Here is a 13,652-nt window from a genome sequence, read left to right as displayed (position 1 = left end):
AAAACTCTTATTTTATATATATATATATATATTATGAGGTGTTCGTAACAGATTTTTAAAGGGGTAGGGCAGAGTCTGGAGTAAGATGTTCATTAGGAAAACCATTGCATACAACAAGGTTTCTGTTAGATTTGTAAGTTAAATGAGTTAACGATGTGGGTAGATTTGGTTTAGTTGCAGGAATTAAGACTAGGATCATCTTATTTTATTCACAATGTAAAGGAACAAATAAGGATGAAATACTCAAATTGTATGAAACACTGAGTTATATCTTACTTAGAGTCAACAGCAAGAATAGTGTCGTATTAATGGGCGATTTCAGTGCGAGAATTGATGATAGAACTGGAGAGTATGATAGCATAATGGGTAAATGTGGGGAAGATATGGAAGCTAATAGGAAAGCGTCACTGGACTTCTGTGCTAGCATATGGTTAGCAGCTGCTAATTCACTCTTCAAGCATAAGGCTATTCATGGTCACACATAGGAGGGTAGGGGTACCAGATCAATAACATCATAACTGAATTTGAAATCACAAAATCTATTAGGAATGTATGGATATTCCAGTTTTTTCCCCCCTCAGTGATACAAACGTCCGTCAGATTTGCATTGATTTAAGTATTACTAGGGTAGGATAAAGCAATATCTGTTTGCAAATAGATAATGATAGAGAATTTGCAGGACAAGGTAATTACACAGAAGTATAGGATATGTTTAATGAAAAGTTCCAAAGAATAAATGGTAAGGAGGTAGGAAAAGAATAGGTGGCATACAGGGATGCTGCAGAAATACCAAGGGAATGTCGTGTTACAACTGTGTGTAAAGATGGAAAAAAACTTACTGTACATGGTGGCAGAATAATGAAGCTTTTAACCCCTTGATGCTGACTTCCATACTTCGTACAGACTACCTTTTCTTCACATGCTGCTGACCTCCGTATATGGTATACACCCCTGTAGGCCTTCTTCATTTTGTTCTAGCTTTTAAAATTTTAAGGTTGTCAAGGTTTGAGGATCACTGCCTTCCCTATGTATAAATCAGCTCAAATCTGTGTTGGTTCTTCTTCTTCTTCTTCTTCTTCTTCTTCTTCTTCTTCTTCTTCTTCTTCTTCTTCTTCTTCTTCTTCTTCTTCTTCTTCTTCTTCTTCTTTCTGTAGAGACTGAAATAGCTTGATCTTCTGCTTGAGAGCATATAGACTTAAGTTTCTGGTGCATTTTAGTGTCTGTGAGCTTCACTGCACAACATTTCTTGATGTTTAGGAACTTCATTACATGGATGCATCAATTGAGAGAATTTTCCACCACATTGTATTGAAAGGTGGAAAATTATCTCAATTACAATTGATTTTTCTTATGTAGATTGATAGTATAAATCACAATCTTTCCATCGATATGCATTTTGATATAATCTGGTGAGGTTTTACTTTCTCTTTCTGTAATCAAATTTCTGTAAGTCTTTGCTATCACTACAGGAACATAGCTTTAGCTTTCTAATGGACTAGTGACTAACAACTTGAGTTTGATCTGTAGCGTTTCAGTCGGCATATATTTCATCTTTATCGTAGTATTCCTATAATTCTTTCAAAGCCTTGAAACCTCTTATGACTTGTAACCACTTGGCTCTCTGTCACTTTGAGATATAATATTGGATGGCGTGTAAGTATGACACTGCACAGTTTGAATGAAATTGAACTAATTATGTTTCAATAAATCAGACGATAACAGCAGTACACCAGACTGACTACTAAATTTATCCCCACTAAGCAAAGTGAGAGTGGACTTATAGCATGATGAATGAGAGTGCATGGTGTGCGGGAACAAGTAATAGACAATGACAATGAAATACGCCAAAGTACATGACCTTTTTCCTCATGGATAAATCGTCCCCTTAACCTGGGATTTGTGCTAAATGAATCATTATTGTTTCCAGTTTGTCCACTCAAATATTCCGAGGCATTGATTACACTAATTTTCATTGCATCATGAAACAACCCATGCAAATACAAAAACCTCACTCTCATTCCATCTAAAATATGACAGATCTCTTATCCATTAGTAGAAGGAAAAAATAATATAAAGTCAACGAATGTGTACGACGTTCTTGCAAGTCTCTACTGTAAATGCTTGAAAATAATCTGAGCCAAACATTTTTAACAGTGAATTTTTAAGAAATCACTGCATTTTCTCAGTGCTTGCACCTGAATCACCTCTGTCCGCTGGATATCGTAGCACTCAGATGTTCCATGTCACTTTGGGGTTAATTGTAAAAGGAAGGCATATCATAACTGACTCCAAACAAGAATTGATGTAGATACAGAACAGTATGTAGAGGGGATATATTGAACAAAACAAATTATTGAAGAGTCAAGAAAGAAATTGTGGGATGATTTTGGAGATAACTTGGATTTCAGTAAGGTACCTTCTGGTTGGATGAATGAAGTAATTGAACCTGTCAATAACAACTATCAAGGTATTTCTTTAATCAGAGTGTGAAGCAAGGTGTTGAGAGACATTTTAGGAAAGAGGATGTGATCAATGATGGAGAGAAAATTGGATAAAAACCGCTGCGGTTCCTGACCAGTATATGTCCACAGGGTTCAATGGCTCGGATAGTAGAGAGCTGTCTTTTTAAGTTCATGTTGAGGTTTTGATCCCTTCTGTGTCTAGTGGTATTTGAAGGTGATTAAATATGCCAGCCTTGTGTCAGTAGATTTACTGGCACAAGAACTTCTTTAGGAGCCAATTTCTGACACCTGGGGATCTCTGAAAGTCATAATATACTTAGTGAGACATAAAACCAGTAGAATTTGTTTATTCTCAGAGCCTTACTGATGGAATGTTGAAAGGCATAACAGTCTATAATGACGTTTTGCTGCATGTATGCATTATTTTAACATTTATGGGAAAATATGACCTCAGATAATAATGCCTTTTCAACTGAGTCATTATCAGACTGGCTTTTGAAAGTTTGGTGGCCTTAGTATTTGAACTTCTTGTTCCATGTTGATTTCTCCATCTACAGAGTGAACATTTGAGGTGATGACTATCAGGTGGACTTTCCTTGTCAAATGCATATCTTATCACAGATGGCAGGATTGTTTATGATTTGTATTACAAACTAATATAGATATCTTCATATTCCTTTGGTAAACATTGTAAATCATTAATTACAATTACCAACAAACTAATATAGATATCTTCATATTCCTTTGGTAAACATGGTGAACATTGTAAATCATTAATTACAATTACCAACATAGATGATGGAACTGCCTGCTTTCCTTGTCCTAATATTTTTGGTACCTTGTTATGAGACAACCCATCTCATGCTGGAGATTGATTCAAGATATGGAGGCAGTATATTCATAGATTTTGTTTTCAAGTTCTTCCTAGGCGTGTAGATTTCATCTGTACCCCTTTGTATTTTAAAACTTCCTGCAGAGATAACATTTATATGGTGTTAACTTAAGTCTGGAGACCCAAGACAACCATGCAATGTTTTTGTCAGAAACATGTATTTGATGTAAATGGGCAGATTCTTGTCTGAAATTGTTATCACTAAACAACTCCTGGAGGAAGAACGGGTACAAAATCATGGCAACATATCTATGTGAAAAGCAATCCTATTCCCTGCCACTAATTGTGTCCAAAACTTGTTTCAAACATGTAAGGGTAGAACCAAGCTGTTGGTACAACCACTTCAAATGGGTATCTTTCAGAAGACCATACTAACTAATTCCTCAATCGCCGATGACCTCGATGTTAGGCCCCTTTAAACAGCAAGCAATTCCTCAATCAATCAATCAATCAATACTGATCTGCATTTAGGGCAGTCGCCCAGGTGGCAGATTCCCTATCTGTTGTTTTCCTAGCCTTTTCTTAAATGATTTCAAAGAAATTGGAAATTTATTGCCTCGAATGGCCTTGTAATATTTCGCAGCATGGCTTAGATTTGCTGATACTATTGTATGACTGAAGGCAACAGTAACCTACAACTGTATTTCCTGATAGCATACTGCTCTCTCTGTATGATTGTATGATGTGCTGGTGATAGCTTCCTCTCAGATAAAATATTCCCCCATTTGGATCTCTGTGTGGAGATTACACAAGAGAAGGCAATCATCATGAAGATGAATGCTGACTGTTATAAGTCTGAATTCTTATGGCAGCATAGGGGGTCTTTAAAGGGGAATGGAAAAGGACAAATTTTTTTTGGTATAAGTGAAAAACATCTGAGTTCCAAGTTAGGTGATTATTGAATTATTAACCACAAAAAATAAGTAGAGAAATTTCATAATGAATATGAAATGAGGGCAATAGACAAGTTATGACCAGCACAGTCATTGAATAGTTATTATGTACAAGTATCACACCTGAACCTTAAAATTGATATATCCTGTGTTGTCATAATCAACATCACAGGGAGTCGTAAAGATAATGTCCTGATAGAGGAAGTGACTAATAATGGCAAAATACTGAAATTGACCTATAAAAATCAAGACATTTATAAAAAGATACAAACGTTGAAAGCTAGAAATGCAGCTGGGGTTGATAAGATTACTGGGGATATATTAACCCTTTGTGTCCTGCCGGTACTTTCAAGTACCGGCTCATATTTAGTCCTATATAAAACTATAGTAACCAAGGATAGTTGTGTTGTATTCTGTGGGTACTCTCTAGTACCTACAGAAGACATTAGAGTGTCTTTGGTGGTGTGATTCGTAATAATGACACTAGAGAGAAGCACTAAATTAGCATGAGTTACTCAAACTGGTGGCTGAGGCTCTTCTGGGGGTGTCTTGACATCATGCGTAAAAATGCCTATGTAATTTGCTGTGAAATGTTCGGTAAGACAACGGTACTCCAGTTATGAAGGATGGTGGCAAAAGGACTTTTGTCAATGAAAAACTCCAAGAACAAGAGGAATTCCTTGACAGCACTTGGGTCACCTCCATCCCTGCCTGCAAAAAGAAAGAAGATGGAGCACTCTGTCCCAAAAGATGTCAGAATGGAAAACAGGGGTATTCATTGGCCTAAATGTGTGGAGATTTGGGGCCAATATGAGGAGTGCAGTGTGAAGCAGTTCCAGTCACGTCTACTGTACATTCTCAATGCAGCTACTACAAGGTGTCAACTAGGTACCTGTGTCAAGGAGAAGAAGAACTGCTTTGTGGAATACCACCAAGTAGACTTGTAGAACACTTTGAACATTCCCATTTGGCATTTTTATTAGTCAGATTGATTGCTTTCATTTTACTTCTTTATTATGTTCATTTTATAACGATTTGCAAATTTTATACCACTGGTATTGATTCCCATTCATTTTGAGAATATTGTTAGTAAAAATTTTTGTCCTTCAGTAGTTTTGATGTACTTATATGTAAGGGGTGACTAGAGGACTGACGGTACTTAAAGGTTCAACTGATAGATTGTGTTCCCAGTCACTAGTGGACTGAGGGTACTTCAGAGGACCATGAAAAAACTGGGTACTTGGAGTTGTTGTATTTTGAAAATATTGCTTGTGTGTCTTATTTGAATGGTATTTAAAACATTTAAGGTCATAAATTGCATTTTTTTTTCATTTTCTGTACTTTTGGGACTCAAAGGGTTAAAGGCTATGGGTTGGGATTAGTGCCATATCTGAAATAATTATTCGATTACTGTTTGCATGAAGGAATTATACCGAATGAATAGAGAGTTGCAATAGTAGCCCCAGTGTACAAGGGAAAGGGTAACAAACATAAAGCAGAAAATTACGGGCCAGTCAGCTTGACATGTGTTGTTTGTAAGCTCTGGGAAAGAATTCTTCCTGATTATATTAAAAACGTTTGCAAAATTACTAACTGGTTTGATAGAAGGTAGTTCAGGTTTAGGAAAGATTATTTCAGTGAAGCTCAACTTGTAGGTTTCCAGCAAGATGTAGCAGATATTTTAGATTCAGGAGGTCAAATGGACTGTATCGCTATTGACCTATCCAACGCTTTTGATAGGGTGGATCATGGGAGATTACTGATGAAAATAAGGGCAATTGGTCTAGACAAGAGTGGTTGAATGAGTGACTACACGTCTAGAAAACAGAACTCAGAGAATAAGAGTAGGCAGAGCGTTATCTGATCCTGGGATGATTAAGAGGGAGTGTCCCGCAGGGCAGTATTATTGGACCTTTATGTCTTCTTACATATATAAATGATATGAGTAAAGATCTGGAATCACGGATAAGGGTATTTGCGGATGATGTTATACTGTGTAGAGTAGTAAATTGAGTTGCAGGATTGTGAGCGACTGCAGCGGGACTTAAACAGTGTAGTGAGATGGACAGCAGACAATGGTATGAATGTAAATGGGATGGAAAGTCAAGTTGTAATTATCACCAAGAGAAGTCCTCTCAGTTTTAATTATTGTATTGATGGGGTAAAATGAAATGGCGTATGGCTTTTAGTGCCGGGAGTGTCAGAGGACAAGTTCGGCTCGCCAGATGCAGGTCTTTTGATTTGACACCCGTAGGTGACCTGCCCGTCGTGATGAGGATGAAATGATGATGAAGACAACCCATACACCCAGCCCCCGTGCCATTGGAATTAACCAATTATGGTTAAAATTCCAGACCCCGCCGGGAATCGAACCCGGGACTCCTGTGGCCAAAGGCCAGCACGCTAACCATTTAGCCATGGAGCCGGACTATTGATGGGGTGATAGTACCTCATGGCGAATGATGTAAATAACTGTGTTAATATAAGGAATGATCTTCATTGGGGTAATCATATTAACAAGTTAGTTAAGAAAGGTCACAGATCTCTTCACATGGTTATAAGAGTATTTAGGGGTTGTAGTAAGGAAGTAAAGGAGAGGACGTATAATTCTCTGGTTAGACAGGAGTTAGAGTATGGCTCCAGTGTATGGAACACTCACCAGGACTACTTGATATGAGAAGTGGAAGAAATTCAAAGGAAAGCAGCACGGTTTGTTCTGGGTGATTTCCGACAAAGAAATAGTGTTATTAAAATGTTGCAAACTTTGGGCTGGGAAGACATGGGAGTAACGAGCTCGATAGTTGCAATCGCTTCAGTGCAGCCAGTATCCAGTATTCAGGAGATAGTGAATTCGAACCCCACTGTCGGCAGCCCTGAAGATGTTTTTCCGTGGTTTCCAATTTTCACACCAGGCTGTACCTTAATTAAGGTCACGGCCGCTTCCTTCCCACTCGTAGCCATTTCCTATCCCATCATCGCCATAAGACCTGTCTGTTTTGGTGCGACGTAAAGCCACTAGAAGAAAAAAAGAAATGATATTTTTAAGAACATTGGTTAAAAAGACAAGAAGAGATAGAATTCAAAATATTAAAATCAGAGAAGAGCTAAATATAGAACCAACCTTTAGTACAAAACATACAGAAAGCAAGACTGAGATGGTACGGACATGTAAAAAGAATGGGAAAGGAACGGGTAGCAAGAAGGGAATTGGAAAGAGAAATTAAGGGAGAGAGACCAGTTGGAAGACCGAGAAGAAGGTGGATGGATCAGATTTGGAAGGATATTAGAGAAGCTGGACTGAATGTGCCAGAAGTAATGGAGCAGAAGTGGAAGGACAGAAAGGAGTGGAGGAGGCTTGTTAACCACACTTGGGCGACTGGAGTGGAACATTGATGATGATGATGATGATGATGATGATGATGATGAGGCAAAAGAGGTTGTAAATGCAGTAATACAGAGAGGCTTCATTCATTCTTTCACAGAAGTTTACAGACTAAATTATGAAAGACATAACTGTCTATGATGATCATACTAAATGAGGTTTTGTATGTATGAACGATTAGGACATCTCTCTGTGTTATAATTACGGGCATTTGACTGGGAAAGTAGCAACCATGACTTTAATTAATGTACAGCCCCAGCATTTGCTTGGCGTAAAATTGGGAAACCACGGGAAAACCCTCTTCAGGGTTGCTGATGTTGGGATTCGAACCCGCTATCTCCCGAATGCAACCTCACAGCTGCGTGACCCTAACCGCACTGCTAACTTGCTCGGTAAGGATGTAACTTATAGTATGATCGTGACAATGAATAATTATTGTGAATTTGAAAGTAAAACTTGGAATGAGTTTGGTAGCTTGCTCATGCAGTAGAGTTTTATCTGTTTCAGCCAAAGGTTTGGCCTGGTTATGGCAAGAATAATGCATCAGTTGGTGAATTGTGGATACAGCTTCTCTGCTACTACACAGAAGTATTTGACTTCGAACAGCATATCATTTCAGTACGGCAGAAAGCACCATTGCTTCGCAAGGACAAGTTTTGGAGCTCAGCACAGATTGCAGTTGAGGATCCTTTTGATCAAAATCACAACCTTGCATCTAACCTAAGCAGAAAGAGTAAGTATTAGTCAGGGTTGTTTACTTCATTCTAAGAAATAGTCCAATTTCATTTCTTCTTTTTCTTTAGCAAGAAAAATGTGTGTAACAGAATTGTATCCGAGATCATAAACATCATGATCATGTGACATTTCTTCTAATGGCTCAACTTTTAATTAAGGAAAGAAAAAACTTGCAGTTTTACACGACTTGATGTTATGATCATGTACTTTTTTTAATTTTTTTATGTGAAATATAAACTACAGGGACACAATTTTTCATTTTGAAAGTTCCACATACATTGGCCAGGATTTGAACCATGGCTGCCTTAGTGAAAAGCCAGTGACAGTGCCAGTTGGTTATCGTACCCCCCTCAACACTTTCAAGTTCTCTGTATGTTTCAGCATAATTCAATGAATGAACTAAAGCCAGGCAAGTCGTAATTGCACCTGCTGAGGCAGGACAAAAAATATATGCAGGATATCAAGGAGATATTTTAGGTACAAGATGCACTGACGTGGGTGGCAATATAAAATTAGAAATCAAGTTTTGTATGTTGAAGATCTAAAGAAGTTTGATGTCTTTCCCAAGTTTAGTAAAGAGGGAGAAATTATTATTATCAATAAAAGTGGTGCCACTGTATATAGATGACATCAAGATTATATCACATTAGTCATGATTACCTTGTTAAAATGAAGAATGATTATCTTGTCAGAGGTATGAATGCACTTACAGGCAAGGAAGAGAAACATGAGGTGTGTATATAAGATAAATTTCTTCAATGACCATTTTACAAAGTAGAAAAATTAAACTTTCTAATATTAGGAAGTGAATTCCTGTAGATTTATGTGAACTGATGAGTAACAGAATGACTAGTAGGTAGTCAGTTGATGTTGGATGAATTGATGAATATAGTAGGAGATATTTTGATGAAATTTTCTAGTCAGAAACTGCAGACAAAATGTTACCATATATTTTCTTGCAGGTAGTTTATAAATTTATTACTCAGAATTAATTTAGGCAGACTGAAGAATCTAACAGTTATAAAACAACTGAGTCGAAACTGAAAAGAAATGGCTTCAGATATTACAAATTAAGCTTATACAGTCATTTATGTTACTTATTCTGTGCAGTATCACTGGTTAGGCGAGTGCATCGTTATTTTGCCTTTGTGCCTTGAAATCCCGCTACATGACAATGTTGGGGGGTGAAATGCTGACCTGCATCACGTATCACGTAGAACAAAAATTCGTTGATGCAGTTCAAACAATACTGAACCTTAGATGACAACTTTCCTGGTCAGAGTTCTAAGCTGAAATATTATCACATAGTGGCTTTTCTAGGTGCAACATCGATTTGTTATAAATTGAAACTGGGGACTTGAGAGTAAATATAAAACTACTGTATTTCAATAATTTTCGTATTCTCTATTCTCTGCTAAAAGCTGTTCTACTTCCTGTAATGCTCGACAGACTGAAAAGCTTTTAAGTTACATTTAACTCAGTCGATACTGGAAAAAATGGCTTCCTTCTTAACAAATTACTACCCATCTTCAAATGGAAGGGAAGTCTTGCCAGTTATGAAATTACCATCTCCTCTGACTTCTAAGTTATATGACGATGAAGGTCTTTGATTGCATTCTGTACCAACAGATTTGCAAGATTGTTAAAATGACCAAGAACTTAGCTGGATTTGTGAAAGCCAGGCTGAGTGGTTCAGACAGTTGAGGCGCTGGCCTTCTGACCCCAATTTGGCAGGTTCGATCCTGGCTCAATACGGTTGTATTTGAAGGTGCTCAAATATGTCGGCCTCATGTTGGTAGATTTACTGGCACATAAAAGAACTACTGTGGGACAAAATTCTGGCACCTCGGCATCTCCGACAACCATGAAAGTAATTATTGGGATGTACAGCAAATAACATTATTATTATTATTATTATTATTATTATTATTATTATTATTATTATTATTATTATTATTATTATTATTATTATTATTTGTGAAAAATCATAGCACTGCCAGTTCAATTCATACTACATGGTTTCTTTTTGAGAAACACTGTGAGAAGAATAAAATGCTTTACCTCACTTTCTTGAACATCAAAACTATCTTCAGTCATGTGCCACACAACCCAGTTTTGCTGGTGCTCTGATGATGCAGTGACCTAGTCCACCTTGTCATTTGAATGTATCTGCTTAATGCAGTGCCTAGAAACTATGTCTAAGCTACTGCAAGACAAGAATAAAAATATAGATTGCTACCAGGCTAGCTACTGGAAGTAAACTTAATCTCCAACACCACACTCAAGAATGGAATGACTAAGTGGTGTAAACTGGACTGTAACTCAGTGAAAAGAAAACTGAAGATACTGTGTTATGTCAGACTCGCAAGAAATTGGAACAATATTAGTTGATAGTGGGGACCTTCTGCAAGTGATGAAGTTTAAATATCTTGTGTCAAAGTTGCTGATGATCACTGACTTGTCGAATAAGAGATTGCGAGGGTTATTGCAACATGGATGAGGTGGGGAATGACAATAAGCTCTGTGGTCACTGGATGAAAGACCCCCTCAAATTGAAGATCTTTCATGCTGTCGTTCGGATGTTGGCTCACTACCAAAAGTGGCAGATTGTTGATTAAGCATCATGGGAACATTACAGTGATGCCCAGATGGTCAGTTAATATCGTTGGATAGGATTTGACATTGCAGCGAACCAGAAGAAAAAGCAAAAAAGTCAACTTGGATGGTTTGGATGTGTGCTGCAACATAGAATCAGATATGATTGCAAGTATGGGCCAGTCTGTTACTCAATGTGGACCACAAAAAAAAAATGAAGTGGGAGAGAGCATAGGAGACCTGCCATTAGGTGGTGATTATTATTATTATTATTATTATTATTATTATTATTATTATTATTATTATTATTATTATTATTATCATCATCATCATCATTATCATTTTTACAGTTCCAGTTTCCCGGGTACAGTTGGCGAGCCTTTCCCACTCTGTCTTATTGAGATACATTCTGTTGTTAATGATGTCCTCCAGTGTCCTTCCATGATCTGCAATGTCCATCTTTACAATGTCCATTCAGTGGGTTCTTGGTCTTCCCACCATCCGTTTTCCTGCCACATGTCTCTCCAAGTGAACATAGGCTGTCCTTGTTGGCTCCATCGTCATTACATGGCCAAACCAGCTCAATCTGGAAATGCTGGCCCGATCTAACAATGATGTAACAATCCCAGCTTCTTTCCTAACCACATCATTCCTTAACTTGTCCAGTTTCTTGTTTTTTTTATTTTGGACCTAAGGAACTTCATCTCAGATGCCTGCAACCTTGATGGGGTCTTTCTTAGTGATGGTGCAGGTTTCAATACCGTAGGTTAACCCATGAAGCGGGGAGCTAGGTACAAACCGGCTCAAAGAAAATATTTAATTACTTGATTAAAAACAATCTTAAACTAAAATGAACTTTTGAAGGGCCGTAAGAGAAATATTTACTTGAATATAATGTATTTAATTGTTGAAACATCCTATTATTTTAATTTTTCAATACTTTGTGCGAGAACTTACTAAGTGCTTTCAGACTGTGATATTGAGGTTGCTTCTTCCTAACAGCAAAGCTCTGGTTTTTGTTTATACAGTAATATTTACCTGAATATTTTAGGCAGTTTACTAACAATCTCTGCCTGGAAATAAATGTTTTACAAAGTTTACATGTACATAACAGATTTATACAATGGAATAAATTTTAATACTCACAAAATTTTCTGTTATGTTGGTTAGCGCTTTTGAGGGATCAAGTTTGTACACCTACAATTCATAAGTGATACACACAGAATATATTACTCTACACTACAGGTAATATTTTCAGTAGCTACAGTCTGCACCGTGTTATGTTTTTTACAAATGTTCATTATGATACACATGGAAACAGATCATGTTATATAAACTGTCTTGGCTTCGCATAATTTGTACGATTCCATTCCGAAATGCGATGGTTTTCTTGGTATGTATGGATGGTTCACATCAATTGACACTTTGCCATCAAGGGTATAAACTTCCGAAAATTTTGCCAACAGATGGACAAATTCTGGATATATCTTGTACATTTTGGGAGGAATTTATCCATTATTCACCTCATTGTCAGAGATATGTAAAATGTTGTGGAGGAAAATCCAATAATAATAATAATAATAATAATAATAATAATGATGTTACTGGCTTTACGTCCCACTAACAGAGGTGCCAACTGTTACGGATTTGTCCTGGCGATTACGGCATTACGGTCCAAGAGTAAATTATTACGGAAAAGCGACATTATAATGAAGGTATAATTTCTACGGAAGAAAATAAGGAAACAAGGATAATTAAATCGTTTATAGCATTGGTACTCGACTCTCTTCGTTTCAAATTTTGTGAGTTGGCAACAATACTTACTCGATCGTCACTTCCTTTCGCTGCACACGAGCGTCGTGAAATTCATTGCGAATGAAGTAACTCTACTGTCCTATTCACTAAAAAATGTAATCTTGTATTATTGCAGTTTTAAGTGTACCTGACATTAAGTCTCCCACAGAAAGAGTTTTCAGTGTTAATAGGAAAAAACAGAATGACTTCACGCCTACAATAATCACATCTACACTGGAATCGCTTATTGTTCATGAGGTGAAAATGTCCTCACAGGGGGGAAGAATGCTACGAGAAAAATCCCACACAAAAGCACCTGCTGCGTGGGGAAACAAGTTACTAAGAATGTTTTATGACAGAACTCGTAATGTGCAAATTTATGGTGTAATAGGATATATCTTAGAATAGATTGTTGTTTGGAAGGGCAAAGAGGGTGTCATTATCCAGAAGGGATGAGTATGCTTTGGATTTGACGCCTGCCGGGCTGAGTGGCTCAGACGGTTGAGGTGCAGGCCTTCTGACCCCAACTTGGCAGGTTCGATCCTGGCTCAGTCCGTTGGTATTTGAAGGTGCTCAAATACTTGAGCCTCGTGTCGGTAGATTTACTGGCACGTAAAAGAACTCCTGCGGGACTAAATTCTGGCACCTCGGCGTCTCCGAAAACCGTAAAAGAGTAGTTAGTGGGACGTAAAACAAATAACATTACATTATTATTACATTATGGATTTGACTCCAAAATTTTTTCCGAGGGTAGAGGAGGGGAATTACGGAAAAGCCATTTCAAAGGTTGACACCTCTGCACTAACTACTTTTATGGCTTTCAGAAATGCTGAGGTGCCAAAATTTAGTATTGCAGGAGTTCTTTTGCATGCCAGTGAATCTACTGACAAGAGGCTGAC

At 37.4% G+C, this 13,652-nt stretch overlaps 1 protein-coding gene across 1 annotated transcript in view; it reads left to right on the top strand.

Moving 5' to 3' along the window:
* The window catches only part of LOC136864292 (terminal uridylyltransferase 7), a 482,777-nt gene that overhangs the window by 449,468 nt on the left and 19,657 nt on the right, over positions 1–13,652 (top strand). Inside the window, exon 16 of the mRNA XM_067141082.2 lies at positions 8,137–8,362. Coding sequence (XP_066997183.2) covers positions 8,137–8,362 — 226 coding nt within the window. The remainder of the gene's footprint in view (positions 1–8,136; positions 8,363–13,652) is intronic.

The sequence above is a fragment of the Anabrus simplex genome, chromosome 2 (genome assembly GCF_040414725.1).
Source record: "Anabrus simplex isolate iqAnaSimp1 chromosome 2, ASM4041472v1, whole genome shotgun sequence".
Classification (NCBI taxonomy): domain Eukaryota; kingdom Metazoa; phylum Arthropoda; class Insecta; order Orthoptera; family Tettigoniidae; genus Anabrus; species Anabrus simplex.
The sequence above is the reverse complement of the archived record's forward strand: the minus strand, read 5'-3'. Positions and strand labels throughout refer to the sequence as shown.